The sequence below is a fragment of the Scardinius erythrophthalmus genome (genome assembly GCF_964197995.2).
Source record: "Scardinius erythrophthalmus genome assembly, chromosome: 5".
Taxonomy (NCBI): Eukaryota; Metazoa; Chordata; class Actinopteri; order Cypriniformes; family Leuciscidae; genus Scardinius; species Scardinius erythrophthalmus.
The window spans coordinates 52,135,956-52,154,629 of record NC_138225.1 but is presented as its reverse complement, the minus strand read 5'-3'; the positions used below and the strand labels follow the sequence as shown (position 1 = coordinate 52,154,629).

The 18,674-nt window shown below is 37.6% G+C and overlaps 1 protein-coding gene across 4 annotated transcripts in view; it reads right to left on the bottom strand.

Annotated features, from left to right (window-relative positions):
* LOC308690614 (NACHT, LRR and PYD domains-containing protein 3-like) overlaps positions 1 to 18,674 on the bottom strand; it is a 195,272-nt gene that overhangs the window by 99,588 nt on the left and 77,010 nt on the right. For all 4 annotated transcript variants that reach the window (XM_081365192.1, XM_081365191.1, XM_081365194.1 and 1 more), the window contains 2 exons: positions 17,555 to 17,728; positions 13,120 to 13,293 (listed from right to left, as the gene is read on the bottom strand). In XM_081365192.1, coding sequence (XP_081221318.1) covers positions 13,120 to 13,293; positions 17,555 to 17,728 — 348 coding nt within the window. The remainder of the gene's footprint in view (positions 1 to 13,119; positions 13,294 to 17,554; positions 17,729 to 18,674) is intronic.

The following is an 18,674-nucleotide window of genomic DNA, read 5'->3' as shown; positions in this document are numbered from 1 at the left end:
CACTGGCTCCGGCTCAGGAACAGACACTGGCTCCGGCTCAGGAACAGACACTGGCTCCGGCTCAGGAACAGACACTGGCTCCGGCTCAGGAACAGACACTGGCTCCGGCTCAGGAACAGACACTGGCTCCGGCTCAGGAACAGACACTGGCTCCGGAACAGACACTGGCTCCGGCTCAGGAACAGACACTGGCTCCGGCTCAGGAACAGACACTGGCTCCGGCTCAGGAACAGACACTGGCTCCGGCTCAGGAACAGACACTGGCTCCGGCTCAGGAACAGACACCACCGGCTCAAGTGTGTGCGTAGCCCACACACACAACATGGCTGTGGCCATAATGGCCAGTGTCGCGGTCACAGAGGGCTCAGGAACAGACACCACCGGCTCAGACACAGGCTCGACGGCGGCCATCTTGTCAGGGGACACAGGCTCGGCAGGCGTGACTTGAACAGGCTCGGCGGCAGCGACGACCATCTTGTCCGAAGACATAGGCTCAGGAACAGTCTCTGGCTGGGCCGACGTGACGTGAACAGTCTCTGGCTGGGCCGACGTGACGTGAACAGTCTCTGGCTGGGCCGACGTGACGTGAACAGTCTCTGGCTGGGCAGACGTGACGTGAACAGTCTCTGGCTGGGCAGATGTGACGTGAACAGTCTCTGGCTGGGCAGACGTGACGTGAACCGTCTCTGGCTGGGCAGACATGACGTGAACCGTCTCTGGCTGGGCAGACGTGACGTGAACCGTCTCTGGCTGGGCAGACGTGACGTGAACAGTCTCTGGCTGGGCAGATGTGACGTGACGTTGAAGTGGCGCCTTTCTCCTCCTCCTCCGTCTCCTGACCACCGGCTCCGAAACCACCGAACCACCTCCTCCGATCTGATCACCGTCAGACATGGTGCTCTCCTCCTCCAAAGTTCTCTGAGCACACCTGGCAAAATATTCAAACAGGGAAATGGAGTTTCCCTTGTTCTCCCCCGGAGGAAAAATCTCGCTCTGCTGAATCCACATACTTGGCTGGCTCGTTCTGTCACGGGACACTGAACGAGAGACGAGGATTCAAGTGCAGAGAAGATTTAATAAACAAACATAGACAAAATACAAAAACTCAGAACTCAGATACCAACAGCACAGGAACATCAAATACAGGTAACACGGACAACGAGCCAGCACAAGACTACAAACACAAGGAGGCTAAATAGGGGAACAAACAAAGGAGGGTAACGAACACAACAGGTGGGACAAATTAACCAAATAATCAGATAACAAGATGGGAGGGGCTAGACAATAAACAAGAACACATGGCAAACAACAAAAACACCCATGTGCAGCACAAGACAGGACAGGCATGTGACATTACCGTGCTGATGGCTTACACCCAAGCAGATTCGGATCGGATCTTCTGTCAGATAACATCTCCAAAATGTTAAATACCTTTTGACTAGTAAACAAAAGTCCAAATCATAGTCTCTGCTGCACCAATTTAACTGATATAAATAGTGTAGAACATTGCATAGAAACTGTGTCTATTCCTCGTTTAGTGAGATCAAATAATAAATCTACTGCAGGATCTAGAAAAAATCTAATTGTTATTAAACCAGAAAATGTTGCTATTGGTAATCAAAAACAATTTTTAAAGCTAGGTCTTCTAAACATTAGATCACTCACACCTAAGGCAGTTATTGTAAATGAAATAGTCACAGATAATAGCTTCGATGTACTTTGCCTTACTGAAACCTGGCTTAAACCAAATGATTATTTTGGTTTAAATGAGTCTACTCCAGCAGGATACTCCTATAAGCACGAGCCCCGTCTGAATGGTCGTGGCGGCGGTGTTGCAACAATCTATAGAGATTTTCTCAATGTTACTCAGAAAACGGGTTATAAGTTTATTTCATTTGAAGTACTTGTACTAAATGTTACGCTCTTAGATGTTCGAAAAACATCCCTATTATCTCTAGCCTTGGCTACCGTATATAGACCGCCTGGGCCTTACGCTGATTTCCTAAAAGAGTTTGCAGATTTTCTCTCAGACCTATTAGTTAACTTCGATAAAGCATTAATTGTTGGAGACTTTAATATCCATGTAGATAATCAAAATGATGCGTTAGGGGCTGCGTTTACAGATTTATTAAACTCCTTTGGGGTCAAGCAAAACATTACCGGACCGACTCATCGATTTAATCATACACTCGATTTAATTATATCACATGGAACCGATCCAACCGATATAGATATCATTCCACAAAGTGATGATGTAACTGACCATTACATGGTAACTTGCATATTACGTACTCCTGTAATATATCATGCTGCGCCGCGTTATCGATTTGGCAGAACAATCCTTCCATCCACCATAGATAATTTTTCAAACAGCTTATCGGATCTGTCTCAGCTGCTCAGTGAACCCAAACAAACAGATGAACTTGAGGAATTAACTAGCACTATGAGCACCATTCTCTCTGGATCATTGGATATTGTTGCGCCCATTAGATTAAAAAAGGTCAGAGAGAAAAGTAAAGCACCATGGTACAATAATACTACGCGTGTTCTAAAGAGAGAAACCCGTAATTTAGAGCGTAAATGGAAACAAACCAACTTAGAGGTCTTTAGAATCGCATGGAAAGACAGTATGTCACGTTATAAAAAGGCCCTAAAAGCGGCCAGGGCTGAGCATCTACGCAAACTAATAGAAAACAACCATAACAATCCTAAGTTCTTATTTAACACCGTGGCGAGACTAACAAATAAACAGATGTCTCCTGAACAAAGTATTCCATTACAGTTTAGTAGTAATGATTTCATGAAGTTCTTCACTGAGAAAATAGAAAACATCAGAACCACAATTGTAAACGTTCAATCCTCAATCGCGCCTTATAATTCAGCCTCAATTATCACGCCGCAAGAACAATTACAGTGCTTCACAACTATAGAACAAAAAGAGTTAAATAAACTTTTTACTTCATCTAAAACAACAACATGTTTATTAGATCCCATACCAACTAAACTATTGAAAGAAGTGTTACCTGTAGTGGAAGAGCCTCTCCTCAATATTATTAACTCGTCTTTATCTTTAGGTTATGTTCCAAAAACATTTAAACTGGCAGTTATAAAACCTCTCATTAAGAAACCACAATTAGATCCGAATAATCTAGTAAATTATAGACCCATTTCAAATCTACCTTTTATGTCTAAAATACTAGAAAAAGTTGTGTCCGCTCAACTGGGCTCTTTCTTACAAGAAAATGACACCTATGAAAAGTTTCAGTCTGGATTCAGGCCGCATCATAGCACTGAAACTGCGCTCGTTAAAATCACAAATGATTTACTTTTAGCTTCTGACCAAGGCTGTATCTCAATATTAGTTTTACTTGATCTTAGTGCTGCGTTCGATACTATAGATCATACAATACTCTTAGATCGACTACAAAATTATACTGGTGTTCAAGGACAAGCATTAAGCTGGTTTAGATCGTATTTATCTGACCGCTACCATTTTGTTTATTTAAATGGAGAAAAATCTATCATAACTCCAGTAAACTATGGAGTGCCGCAGGGATCTGTGTTAGGCCCTCTATTATTCTCAATATATATGCTACCACTTGGAAATATTATAAGGAAACATGGAATTAGTTTCCATTGTTATGCTGATGACACTCAAATCTATATTTCATCACGGCCAGATGAAAACGCTAAATTATCCAAATTGACAGAGTGTGTTAAAGATATAAAAGATTGGATGACGCATAATTTTCTTTTATTAAATCCAGACAAGACAGAGGTACTACTTATCGGTTCAAAAAACCACCCACAAAACCTCTCACAATACAACTTTAACATAGTAGGATGTCCTGTTACTTCATCCTCTACAGTAAAAGACCTGGGTGTTATATTAGACTGCAACCTGTCTTTTGAAAATCATATTTCATATGTTACAAGAACAGCCTTTTTCCACCTTAGAAACATTGCTAAGCTACGTAATATGCTATCAGTTTCTGACGCAGAAAAGTTAGTTCATGCATTCATGACCTCGAGACTAGATTACTGTAATGCGTTATTAGCCGGTTGTCCTGCATCCTCAATAAACAAGCTACAGTTAGTCCAAAATGCCGCCGCTAGAGTTCTAACTAGATCAAGAAAATATGATCATATAACACCGATTTTATCATCCCTACATTGGTTACCTATAAAGTCCCGTATTAATTACAAGGTATTGCTACTGACTTATAAAGCCCTAAACGGCTTAGCTCCAGTCTATTTAACGGATCTTCTATCGCCCTATAATCCATCGCGCTCTTTAAGGTCACTAAATTCGAGGCTTTTGGTCATACCTAGGATATCTAGGTCCACCAAAGGAGGGAAAGCATTTTCACATTTAGCACCAAAACTCTGGAATAGTCTTCCGGATACTGTTCGTTGCTCAGACTCGCTCTCCCAGTTTAAAACTAGATTAAAGACGCATCTCTTCAGCCAGGCATTCATATAATACTTTTAATCCTACAGTTAAATCCGACCTCTAGTTCATAAACGCCAGAGGAGAACTGGCCCCCGACTGAGCCCGGGTTCTCCCAAGGTTTTTTTTTCTCCATTAGGTCACCTGATGGAGTTTTTCGGTTCCTTGCCACTGTTGCCTTTGGCTTGCTCAGTTGGGGATATTTGGGGATATTTAATTTAATTAATCAATCAACGATACTATTGATCAGCATTACCGAACGTAGACGTTCCACTAGAAACAAACATTGATGTATTGTTCTAATTTATTACTGTGAAGCTGCTTTGATACAACCTGTGTTGTGAAAAGCGCTATATAAATAAACTTGACTTGACTTGACTCGTTCACGCCCCCTCGCATATTGGCTTTCCAAGCAAAACCTGTTTTACATCAATTTAAATCAATGTATGGCTTTATGTGAACAATAAAGCAAGACTATTTTCACATAATTTTGAAGAAAAAATTATAGGCGAGGACATCCATTAGTCAAAAGTCTTATTGACACATATTTACTATGTGTTTTGAGGCCTTATTTCAGAAATTTTAGTTTTTAGTTTTTTCAATATCCATGCATAAACATTATTCTCTCAAAAATGAAAACATGTACATTCACGTGGCTCACATATTATTGTAGCCCTGTTTGTGCTTTATAGAGTGAATTTACACATTTGCCATTAATATGTTTATAAGCAACTGAAAAAAGCACAAATGTCAGGGCATGTCAGAACATCTCAAGGGCCCCAAAAACAGCCCAGACTCCAGAGGGTTAAGTGAACTTAAAACAATGATAACATAAACCCATAATAAATGTCATATTTACTCATGCCCTTCCTGTCTTAACAGTTAGGAAATATACATAAATTTAATAAAGTTATCAAAGTTATATGCAGTCTGCACTGCATAAACTATAAATTAAATAGTTAATCCTTATTAAAGCTACAAAAGTTATTTAGTCAAGAGCAGTGAGTCATTTTCTCTGTTCCCTTTGTTCTTTAACTTTACTGACAGGAAGCTTTATTGGCTGCTGTCCCTTTAAGAGCAGACAGACACGCGGATCTCACCGTTTATATACTGTCTATGGATCTCACACGCGCCTCATTCTCTCACAACTCTTTTTGTTCATTTTAGACTTTATATAAATCATTTAAGACTGCTCTTATGGATAATCGACAAAACTGACATTTTGGGATTGTTATTGTTAGTTCAAGCGCGAAAGAGAACTGGATTCTGGCGCCCTGTCTATGCATTGTGTGTGTGTGTGTCTGTGTGTGTGTGTGTGTGTGTGTCACATAAGGACATTCACAGACAGCGCATTCTCTTTTGTCTTGCCGCGCTTGAAATGTTTAAAAGCATTTAAATGAATAAGAGCGTGATCATATAATGTAAAGCAAGCCAACGGATGGCAGAAAAGACGGATGCTGCGTTAATTGCGTTAAATATTTGAACACGTTAAACCAGACAAAAATTAATCGCATGCGTTAACGCGTTGACAGCACTAAATTATTTGTATAGTTATAAATGTACAGTGGTGTGAAAAAGTGTTTGCCCCCTTGGTAAATATGATCAAATCAGGCTGTAAAAAAATAAATCTGCATTTTTAATCTTTTTGATATTTTATTTTAAAAATCTAACCTTTCATTGAAGTAAAATAATTGAAAATGGGGGGAAAATCACATTACGAAATAAATGTTTTTCTCCAAAACACGTTGGGAACAATTGTTTGCCCCCTTTTATTAAATACTTTTTGCAACCTCTTTTTTCCAAGATAACAGCTCTGAGTTTTCTCCTATAATGCCTGATGAGTTTGGAGAACACCTGACAAGAGATCAGAGACCATTCCTCCATACAGAATCTCTCCATCCTGTTCTCCGTTATAAGATTTCTAGCACAGGCTGTCAGGTTTAGATTTTTTATCTGTTGGTATTTGATCGAATCCGTGATGCCATGTATCTGAACAAGATGTCCAGGACCTCTGGCAGAAAATTAGGCCCACAGCATTAAAGATACAGCAGAGTATTTCATTTTACACATGGGGTACTTTTTTATCCCCTTGTGCACCAAACCCATCTTAAGTGTTTGCTGCCAAAAAAGCTAATGTTTTTGTTTCATCTGACCATAGAACCCATCCCGTTTGAAGTTCCAGTAGTGTCAGTTACTTTTCAAATGTTCTATGGTCAGATGAAACAAAAACATTAGCTTAATTGAAAATTATCGTTATAATAATAGTATATGCGATATCCGTATCGCAGAGAGGTGCGATAAATTGCATTTATTTTATGTGCCAAGCATTTGTGTGAGGCATGCATGCATAGGTTGTTTATCCAAATTCGACCAATCAAATGGGGCCTTACTATCTTTATACCCGCCTCCCCAGTAGGTGCTATTATGTTATTGGCAAAATCATGCCCAAAGGGGAACCTAGTGGCTCAGAGCAGAGAGTGGAAAATAAAAACTAATGGCGGGAGTAGAGACAAGCAAGGAAAATGACAATAGCGAAGAACCTGTGCTTAAAGAGAACTGTACGTCAGAAATATGGCAATATTTTGGCTTCAATAGAGAAGACATGTCATAAATGCAGGTACTGTGTAAAGGGCCGTTCACATATCACGTCTAATGACCATGACCTACGCGAGCTTGTGGAATTCTGAAAAGTTTAGACGTTCCCATCTCGTCGTGGCATAGGCGGGCCTGGAAAAATGTGCTTCCATTTTGAGCGCGCCTGCATTTGAAATAACGAATTTGCACGCGCAAAAAACACGAAATGTGAACATAAGTGATGGTGTCACTAAGTCGTGCTGAAAAATTTTGGCCACGTCGGGGGGAAACTAATCTCCACAGTCGTCTGGAACGCAACCTCAGGGAGCTAAATGAAGACAATAACAGAGTCTCACAGACAACCATTAATCAAAGTGTTGCATATGTAACGTTAACTCCTAAAAACTGAGATATTCCTCTGAAGATCAGAAGAATATCTATTAGCTTACATATTTATTTTAGTATGATCATTACATATATAAATTATTTAAAAAACTTAATAAAAATAGCATTTCTCTAGGGAAATATTATATCGCAAGAAATATCGTTATCACGATACTCAACAATATAGCATATTTTCCCAGTATCGTGCAGCCCTACTGATGATATGAGATGTAAACAGCGATCACGTTATGGAGAATGATCAGCTATTGCTTTTAATTTTATTATTGCTTTGTTTACTTCACTCAAAGAGCGCTTAACCCTCTGAGGTCGACAAACGCGCCGGCGCGTTTTGCTGGATTTTCTCCACATTGTAGCACTATAAACTTAAATTTCTCCGTCATTTATGGTCATACAGAAAAAATAAATATAAAAAAAGAATCTGTGGTATTTCTACTTTTGTATGTGTCCACTTCCAATCAAATCAAAACATTGTGCTTTTGTAAAATAAAGAAAATAAACAGTGTGTGCGTTCTGCCTCTCCGTCGCGGTGAACTTTTTTTTCTTGAGCACGTCTATAAACTGAAACAAAACTCAGCGAATACTTGTCACACATTTATGAGCCATACACCTTTATAAACATTTAAGTGTGTACTTTTAAATGATCGGATTCAAAACGAAAACAAATATTCTCTGTTTAAGTAATTTGTATAAAACCAACAAGATTTCCAGCTTCTCAAACGCTTCCTAATTATTTTTAATTCGGCCACGCCCACTCGCGCAAAAGATATTCACATGCAAATCTCCACATGGAACGCGATCGCCCTCATTACCTCAACAACAAAACACTTCACTTCACTTTTCGTCGAGTTTGAAAGACGTGCCTGAGCTTGCATTGGATTTACATCAGAAGAAGAAGAACGATATTTGAAGACAAGAAAGATAAGGTAAGTAATTCTTACATATTAGTTTGCTATTGTTGGATAAATTTCACATTGCAGTTGAACTGTTGCTAGATATATGGTGAATATTATAATATTTAGACCCGTGTTTACTGTTACTGTGTTTGTGGATATCTGCTCAAACGTAGATAGGCTATGTATATGGTAGGCCTAACCATAATGTTTTATATTTGATCGCAATCGCGTTTTAATGTATCATATTTTTGATCGCGATCGCGTTTGAATGTATCATATTTTGGAAAAGCAAAACGCTCCAAACGGCTTCATGTTTTTACTATTATCTCATTTCATATCATCATAAAGAATGGAAACATTTGAAGTAACATGATAATCAGTATATTTTTCTCTAGCTTAGTTGTTACTGAAATCTTTTTGAAAATATATATAGGCTGCTATATTGTTATTATTTTATGCAGCACTGCGCATAGCCTATACCTACAAGGCACAACAAACCTGGTGTTCATTATATATTGTTGGAAACATTTGTGTGAGTGTGTGTGTGTATTCTGTGAATTTTAAAAAGCAATTTTAACAAGAAAAATCTAAAATGTATTCCCAAAATCGTGCAGGCCTTTCTCTTGATATCAGTATGTTCACTTTTTTTTTTTTTTCAGGGCCCAGATGCCACTGAGTCCTGCTGACTTCAACATTCACAGTACATGTCTCTGTACATGAACATGGTAAAGTGAAAATCAAACACCTTAGAAAATGAAAGGTATGTACAATGTTTTTAGGAATGGCACAAAGGTCTCTTTCTTCAATAAGTGCTTTTTTGTTGTGTATCTTTGGATTATGTTGTGTTGTAAATAAATCCAAACAATTTTAAAAGCCATTCTTTTTTAAATCTCCTCATTCTTTGTGCAAGGTTGGTCAGAATGATGGGCCCTGATAAGCTCCTAATAGGGCCATTAGGGAGGTTCTTTGTCTTTCTCAGGTGTGGAAAGCTTTCATATTAATGAGGTGATCCGCCCCTTCGCATATTGCTTTCTAACACAAAACACGTCGTAAAATTTTTAAATCAATATATTGTCTTCTCTGAATGAGCAGTCAGGGTGATTCTCACATAGTTTTAGAGCAAATATTCTAGGCTACGTGATACAATTTTCAAAAGTCTTGTGAAGAAATAATCAGTATGGGTTTCATGACCTTATTTCAGTGAGAATTTATTTTTGTATTTTCACAAACCACGCATAAATGTCATTATCTCAAAACTACAAACTTTTACATACATGCTGCTGATATATTATTGTAGCAGAGTTTGTGCTGAATACAGTGTAATTAGACTTTAGCCATGAAAATGTCACAAGTAACAGAAATAACCACAAATGTCAGAGCATGTCAGAACACCTCCAGGGCCCAGAAAACAGCTCAGACCTCAGAGGGTTAACCAGCTACAGAGAAACTGGCAGCCAGTAGGGCTGTAGTCAACCAAAGAAATGCTTAGACAATGCTTTACAATCGCGCACCTGAACACACCACACGCAACAAAAAATATAACTGCTAAAATTGCCAAATAATGAAAAAAAAACTAACAAAAACTCTCGTTTATACAGGCTGTAACTTATATTCTTCTTTCCTTTCAAAGCTATGGGTTAACTTTTGTCCAGCCAATCTAGGCGTTTTAAAACAAACACACAAAAACCCCAAATAGCCTAAAAAACAATCCTAATAATAGGCTGTATAGAAGGAAGGCCTATAGGTTTATTTTCGTTTTGTTTTGTAATAAATAAGAAGCAAATACGGTATAACAGACAATATAATCGGGCGCCCGCGCGGTCACATTGCACGTTAACTGGAGCTCATCTCATCCTAACTTAACGAAACTAAGTGTATGCCTCACACAGACATGAGAAATACATCAAATACACAAAGCTTGAAATGTCTTTAAACGAAATAATTCAAAAAGAAAAAAGAAATAGGCTATACTCTCTGATTATGATCCATTATGTGCATTTCTCTCTGTAGGCTTGTTCACTACGGAGATGGCGATCGTCAACTTCCGACACTGTCAGAAAACACTAGTTTATTAATAAAAATCAATGCACTCGTCACCGGTTTTATGCACATCTTGCTTGTTGCACGCACACATATTATGTCGAAATAACGAGATATTATGTTGAAATAACATTATTAATAATAGCCTACATCTTTTAAAATATGTGATTGAATGCTGAATGTTGCGCTTGTTCAATTTAATAATAATTTAAACAATTTAATAACTCCGCTTCGCGTCGTGACCGCATTACCACCTCAGGTGTGCATTATTTTTCTAATAATTCAACGGCCTGTCGTCAATTATTCCTTACTTGTTCCGTTACCTCCAACCCCCGTTTTAAATCGCCGGATCCACCCTTCCTTTGCGCTCTGGGACCTCCCACATTACAAATTAAGCACTGGTTCTAACTGAATGAATACAGCAAAACTACCTATATTCCTTACTGAGCGCGAAGCAGCAGTCCAGCCAGCCACAGGTGCGGTTCCCGAGTGTCCTACGTGATGCGCTAAACTGTGGCGCTGTTACAAAATAGCCTAAATTAAAGCATTTAAAGTTGGGGATAAAACATAGGCTAATTATATTTAGAATACAATAATATATAACTGCTTATAAAGGAATAAATATCAAGGAGTAAATCAATGAAAATTTCTTTATTGGTGAAAAAAAAAAAAATAATGATGCGACTGGTCGACCAATGAGAATGTCAGTCGACCAAGACGGCATCGACCGATTAGTCGACTAAACGACTAAAGTTGACAGCCCTAGCAGCCAGGCAACAGACAAGTGACCAATCCTGGCGACTTTACTTCACGGATTCTACCAGCACGGTTCGGCTGAGGATTCATTACAATTATAAGAACCGTTCGGCCCGACGGAGGAAAAGCGACTATTGTGGAGGCGTTCATGTGCGTTCAACTCGTAAATACAATCTTTACGTGATGACATGAAGCACCATATGAGTGTTGAGTGACGTAATATCCCTTTCAAGTGGACACGTGGAAGAGACGTGAGACTGAAAGAACTGAAAAGCCCTCGCACTACTCATATGCTGAGAGAGAGATAAGACAGTAGAGCTGCACGATTCATCTTTAAAATACTGTGATCTCCATTCAAACACCCACACGATCTTTCAACTGTCTATTAAACCTTTGACAAAATCATATCGCAACATTTTAAATCTGTGTTGGCGCTGCCGCTGACCCAGGAAGAGTTGTCATGAAACAGCCTCACAAAAGGTCTTTAAAACCTCATAATAGTATCATTATTTCTGTGATACGATAATTAAAAGTTTAAAGTTCAAATATAAACACTGATGTCTACGATAGCGATCAAAATAGAGTAAACCAGCCTTTGATAGAAACTTGGCGCTTAAAATAACGCATTTATCGATTACATTATTCCGCCACTAGGTGGCGACAAGTGACTGTTAAAAATTTTTTTTGTAATTTAATTATTTAATCAAGAGAATGTAGCACTGTATGATGCTTTTGAAATAAAACTCATAAAGATGTGATTAATTGAATTTGTAAATATGACTCATCTTATACATCATGTACAGTCTGTATAAGTGTATGATTTAACCTTTACCCATAGTCTAGTGTAAAAAGAAAAAAGAAATACATCGCAATATTGAATCGCAATTGCAATACATATCATATCATATCGTATCCAGTCCTTGTGTGCGTGTGTGTGTGTGTGAGAGAGAGAGAGAGAGAGAGAGAGAGTGTGTGTTTGTGTGTGAGTGTGAGTGTGCTTAATGTATTTATAAACATTTTAAGGAACTCTTAATATTAATGTAATTAATGTCCAATAAAGGCTGTATTAAAGCGCTTAATGACATTTTCTGATTCTCCGTGACCTAATCTAGAGTGAGAACTATTTATGGTTAATATGTTGTTAACAAATCAATATCTAACTCTTTACATAAGAGCTAATTAAACAATAATACTTGATTAATTACAGTGACAGTAAACCAAGAATTTGCTACTTGTATATAGTCTCTTAATATATTAACTACAGCTTATATACTATTATATACTATTCATTAACTATAAACTAATAGTTTGAAAATGATTTATAAGTGCTGTGTTACTGTATACTTGTGATAAAGTGTTGCCATTATTTCAAACCGGTCGCATTAAGTGTAATTGTTCCTTTTGTATGTGAAGGAGTGATTCTTCTTTTTCAAAAATAACACAAAATAAACAAAGTAAAGATGAATTTGACTGATAGCATTATTATTATTTTTTCAACATTTCCATAGATATGGTGATATATTGTTATTGTGTGTTATTTTGGCCATGATAATCATGTAGTGATAAATCTGATATGGTGACAGCCCTGGTTCAGGTGAAACACACACCACTTCCCTCTTTTCAGCTGCACACACACATTTTGAGGCAATGCTCAAGCTTTTACAAGGGTCTGTTTGCACAAGCATTACAAGGCAAGTTGATTTACAGCAAACATTTGTAATTTAAAAAAACCTCTTCACTGTATCCTGCATCTGTTGTCTGGTTTGTAGTTTGTTCGATTTATTTAACTGTTAGTTTTAATAATATATGAAGATGTAAATGTTCCTCTTCAGGGGGACTCCTCACCGCTGCCTTCTACCGCCGGCAGGATCTGACGGCTCAAGCTGGAATCTGTCGCTGAACCACCGGATGGGGCTTACACCAAAGATATATTGTATACCCTATCTACTGTACATATTAATCCTTATTCACTCCGAGTCTTTATGGCAGAGATGATCTTACCACAGTATCTCCAGTTTACAGTAAGGATTCTCCAGTACAGCAGAGAACAGCTTCACTCCTGAGTCTCCTAGTTTATTCTCAGACAGACTCAGTTCTCTCAGGTGTGAGGGGTTTGATCTCAGAGCTGAAGCCAGAGCAGCACAACCTTCATCTGTGACACCACAATCCCTCAACCTGTAGAGAACAATGACACACATTAAGCCTATATCCAGAGATAAACATGACACTTAAAAAATAAATAACATAATGCTGTCAATATGAAATATATACAAATATTCATTAGAAACAAGTTGTTAAATTACATCAGTTAGAATTAGGGTATTCAATATACAGTTTGTACAGTATAAAATCATCATTTCTATGGAAAATCCCCATAAAACATGGAAACCCAACGTGTGTGTGTGTGTGTGTGTGTGTGTGTGTGTGATTAAGTGAGTGTGTGTGTGTGTGTGTGTGTGTGTGTGTGTGTGTGTGTGTGTGTGTGTGTGTAATGTATTTGTAAACATTTTAAGGAACTTGTGTGTGTTAGGACTGGGAGGAAAAAATCGACTCCCCAAACTAAATTTTTGGTTCACTATTTATTATTCCAGAATCAATATTGATTCAAATTAAATTGCTTTAGTTTTGTCCTTGCTTATAGACAAGGTTGACAGAAGTTAGCCACTTTTGTTCCAACAGAGGATTTGTTTCCACCATTTCAAGTGGACGCGTGGAAGAGACGTGAGACTGAAAGCACTGAAAAGCCCTCGCGCTACTCATATGCTGAGGGAGATAAGACAGTAGAGCTGCACAATTCATCTTTAAAATACTGTGATCTCCATTCAAACACCCACACGATCTTCATCCATTTCATCTGTCTATTAAACCTTTGACAAAATCATATTGCAACATTCAAATCTGTGTCACCGCTGCTGCTGACCCAGAGAGAGTTATCATGAAACAGCTTCACAAAAGGTCTTTAAAACCTCATAATAGTATCATTATTTCTGTGATACAATAGTTCAAATTATCATAGAAGTACTGGGATAAAAGTTTAAAGTTCAAATATAAACACTGATGTCTACGATAGCGATCAAAATAGAGTAAATCAGCCTTTGATAGAAATAATCGCAAATCGCAATTCTTAAAAATCACAATACATATTGTATCAGCACCCAAGTATCATGATAATATTCAATCAGGAGATAGGTGCATCATCCCAGCCCTAGTGTGTGTGTGTGAGTGTGAGTGTGAGTGTGAGTGTGAGAGAGAGTTTTTGTAAACATTTTAAGGAACTCTTAATATTAATGTAATTAATGTCCAATAAAGGCTGTATTAAAGCACTTAATGACATTTTCTGATTCTCCGTGACCTAATCTAGAGTGAGAACTATTTATGGTTAATACGTTGTTAACAAAGCATTATCTAACTCGTTACATAAGAGCTAATTAAACAATAATACTTGGTTAATTACAGTGATAGTGAACCAAGAATTTGCTATTTGTATATAGTCTCTTAATATATTAACTACAGCTTATATACTATTATATATTATTCATTAACAATAAACTAATAGTTTAAAATGATTTATAAGTGCTGTGTTACTGTATGCTTGTGATAAAGTGTAGGGCTGTAATCTCCCAGTCGATTAGTCGATTATTGGTCGATACGTTCTGGCTCGACGCAAATTCTGATTGGTCGATTTTTTGCCACGTTCATTTTATTAGTTATGCCGCGCTCATTTCATTAGTTTTGCCGCGTTCATTTCATCAGTTTTGTCGCATTCATTTCATCAGGTGGAAAGCACTAATTGCTAATGGGGGTGTTTTCAGAGCACCCCTGTTTCACAGGTAACAGTCTGTCTTCAGAACACCCCCCTTGTTTTCACTTCTTTTGGATTAGCCCAATCCATTGGAGAAGAGAGACAGATTGAAGAAAGTAGGCTACTAGAAGGTTTGCTGGATATTATTATTACTTGATCTGGTTTGTTTAATAAATATTCTTTTTTTATTAAAGTGGACGTGCCTTTTGTGTTTAAGAGTAAAAGCTTTAAGTTAATAGTCTATTCGTGTCTCAGCCGCGAAGCTGAGCTCCTATGTTCAGCCTCGCTCTGTGCGAGCTGCACAGAGCAGCTGAAATGATAGTGTCTGTCAGTTATTATAATACATATGACAAAAACAATTGTCTAAATTATGTTGCATATTCCTCAAAAGTTCTTGTGATGATATCACTAGTTGACAACATAGTACTATTTTCGGAAATCATAGGCTATGATATTGCACAGATGCACGTGATGCAACGCTGTCAGAGCCGACAGACTCGTGTGTCAGACTCATTTCAGTGCAAAATTAGGTAAAAAACGATTTAATATACTGCAAATAGCCTACTAGTTTTTTATGTTTATTTATAATTCATTTAGGTGGACAACAAGGCTAACAAGTACTGCGCACAGTGCGCAGCTAATTAATTTAACGTTATTTTTTCCTAACGTCATTTTTAGTCAAAAATTTCAGGACTTCAGTCGACCAAGATTTTCTTTGGTTGATTACAGCCCTAATAAAGTGTTGCCATTATTTCAAACCGGTTGCATTAAGTGTAATTGTTCCTTTTGTATGTGATGGAGTGATTCTTATTTTTCAAAAATAACACAAAATAAACAAAGTAAAGATGAATTTGACTGATGGCATTATTATTATTATTTTCAAGATTTCCATAGATATGGTGATGTATTGTTATTGTGTGTTATTTTGGCCATGATAATCATGTAGTGATAAATCTCATATGGTGACAGCCCTGGTTCAGGTGAAACACACCACTTCCCTCTTTTCAGCTGCACACACACATTTTGAGGCAATACTCAAGCTTTAACAAGGGTCTGTTTGCACAAGCATTACAAGGCAAGTTGATTTACAACAAACCAGTGGCGGCTGGTGCTAAAAAAATTGGGGGGGGGGGCGCAACAAACTGAATTATTAATCCAGGACTGAATGTAGGCTAATTGTTAAATAACAATTTAACAGTGATAATAATGTAGCTATCATTAGCCTAAAGTTTAGCTAAAACTTCAGCTGGTAGGGTTGGGAAATAGCCAATTGCCAAATAAATCTGATTTTTTTGGGCTAAATGGCGATGTATGGCATAATCTGAGTATTTAATTATTATTTTTCTATTTGAATAAAAAAAAAAACTATTTAATTTTTAAAAAAAATATTTAATATCCTGATCAATATTGTCCTACAAACAATGTTCATATTGAAGGTTATAAAAACAAACATAGTGTAACCTTGCTGTCTATCTGCAGTCTATCCAAAAAAGGGGTCAAATCACATTACATTCTAACATTGCAACATTACAATCTAAAAACAAAATAATGCTTTTTAAAGAAGTAGTTAAATTTACTAAACTTAAAATAAAAAAAATAAAATAAACAAAGCTAATATCATAAAAATACACATCTAGGTTTGAAATTCTCTAGCACATTTATGTTCACCAACAACAACAAATATTCAACAACAAATATTTTAGCTAAATATATTTATAATTTAGTGCTAATGTATATTTTAGTCAGAATAATTGCACTCCTATTCTATTGCGTTCCGTCTATTCAGCGCGCATGCACGCGGCGGCGCTCGTTCACGGAAGTTTAGCTTGCAGAAAGCTCGCCCACTCATGACAGCAAACTGGAAATATTGACTTTCTAACATTTACAGATGGAGAATATGTCCGTGAAATATAAGTTATGCACTGAGGAAATTATTGGATGTCACTTCATCTGATGGCTAAATATTATTAGAGGTATATTTGTTTCCACCAATCGCTGCACATGTGAAGTTTACGTATGATGACGAAAGCACATTAGTGCGAGCCCTCCCGGAACCCATAGAGAATGCATTGCAGTGCCTGCAGTTCTGAAAAAAAAATCTTTGAATGTAAGTCTATAGGAACACTCTGGGCGATTTTCGGCCATAGTGAAATCGCCCAAAAAGAGGCGGGACTCCATAGAACGTGACTTGGCGCTGATTGGACTATATCCAGAGGCAGAACAACAGTGAGTGACTGCTAGCGTAACTCTGTGGTTGAATGAGATTGTGATTGAAAAAGTCCCTTTCACATTTTGGTGGTGCGTCACCCGATCGCCCTAATGAAGAAACCGCCGCTACAGCAAACATTTGTAATTTAAAAAAACCTCCTCACTGTATCCTGCATCTGTTGTCTGGTTTGTAGTTCGTCCAGTTTATTTAACTGTTAGTTTTAATAATATATGAAGATGTAAATGTTCCTCTTCAGGGAGACTCCTCACCGCTGCCTTCTACCACTGGCAGGATCTGACGGCTCAAGCTGGAATCTGTCGCTGAACCACCGGATGGGGCTTACACCAAAGATATATTGTATACCCTATCTACTGTACATATTAATCCTTATTCACTCCGAGTCTTTATGGCAGAGATGATCTTACCACAGTATCTCCAGTTTACAGTAAGGATTCTCCAGTACAGCAGAGAACAGCTTCACTCCTGAGTCTCCTAGTTTATTCCCAGACAGACTCAGTTCTCTCAGGTGTGAGGGGTTTGATCTCAGAGCTGAAGCCAGAGCAGCACAACCTTCATCTGTGACACCACACTCCATCAACCTGTAGAGAACAATGACACACATTAAAGCCTATATCCAGAGATAAACATGACACTTAAAAATAACATAATGCTGTCAATATGAAATATATACAAATATTCATTAGAAACAAGTTGATAAACACATCAGTTAGGATTAGGGGATTCAATATACAGTTTGTACAGTATAAAAATCATTATTTCTATGGAAAATCCCCATAAAACATGAAAACCCAACGTGTGTGTGTTATTGTGTGTGTGTGTGTGTGTGTGTGTGTGTGTAATTAATGTATTTGTAAACATTTTATGGAACTTGTGTGTGTTAGGACTGGGAGAAAAAAAATCGACTCACCAAACTATTGCAATTTTATATTTAATAAATAAATATTTAACAATTTTTAAATAGATTTTTTTTATATTCTAAAATCAATATTGATTCAAATTTAATTGCTTTAGTGTTGTTGTAGTGAGGTTGACAGAAGTTAGCCACTTTTGTTCCAACAGAGGATTTGTTATCACCATTTCAAGTGGACACGTGGAAGAGACGTGAGACTGAAAGCACTGAAAAGCCCTCACGCTACTCATATGCTGAGAGAGATAAGACAGTAGAGCTGCACGATTCATCTTTAAAATACTGTGATCTCCATTCAAACACCCACACAATCTTCTTCCATTTCGTCTGTCTATTAAACCTTTCACAAAATCATATCGCAACATTTTAAATCTGTGTTGCCGCTGCCACTGACCCAGAGAGAGTTGTCATGAAACAGCTTAAATAGAAGTACTGGGGTAAAAGTAGGGTTGGGAATTTTCCGGTTCCGGTTCCAATTCATATAAAACATAATAAATAATAAAATTATTTATAATAATTATTTATAATTCATAATAAAACATAGAAGTAAGGGGAAAATGCACAATCTTTTGTGTATTTATTTCTTATACTTGTCAAATGAGTTTATCAGACTGGTA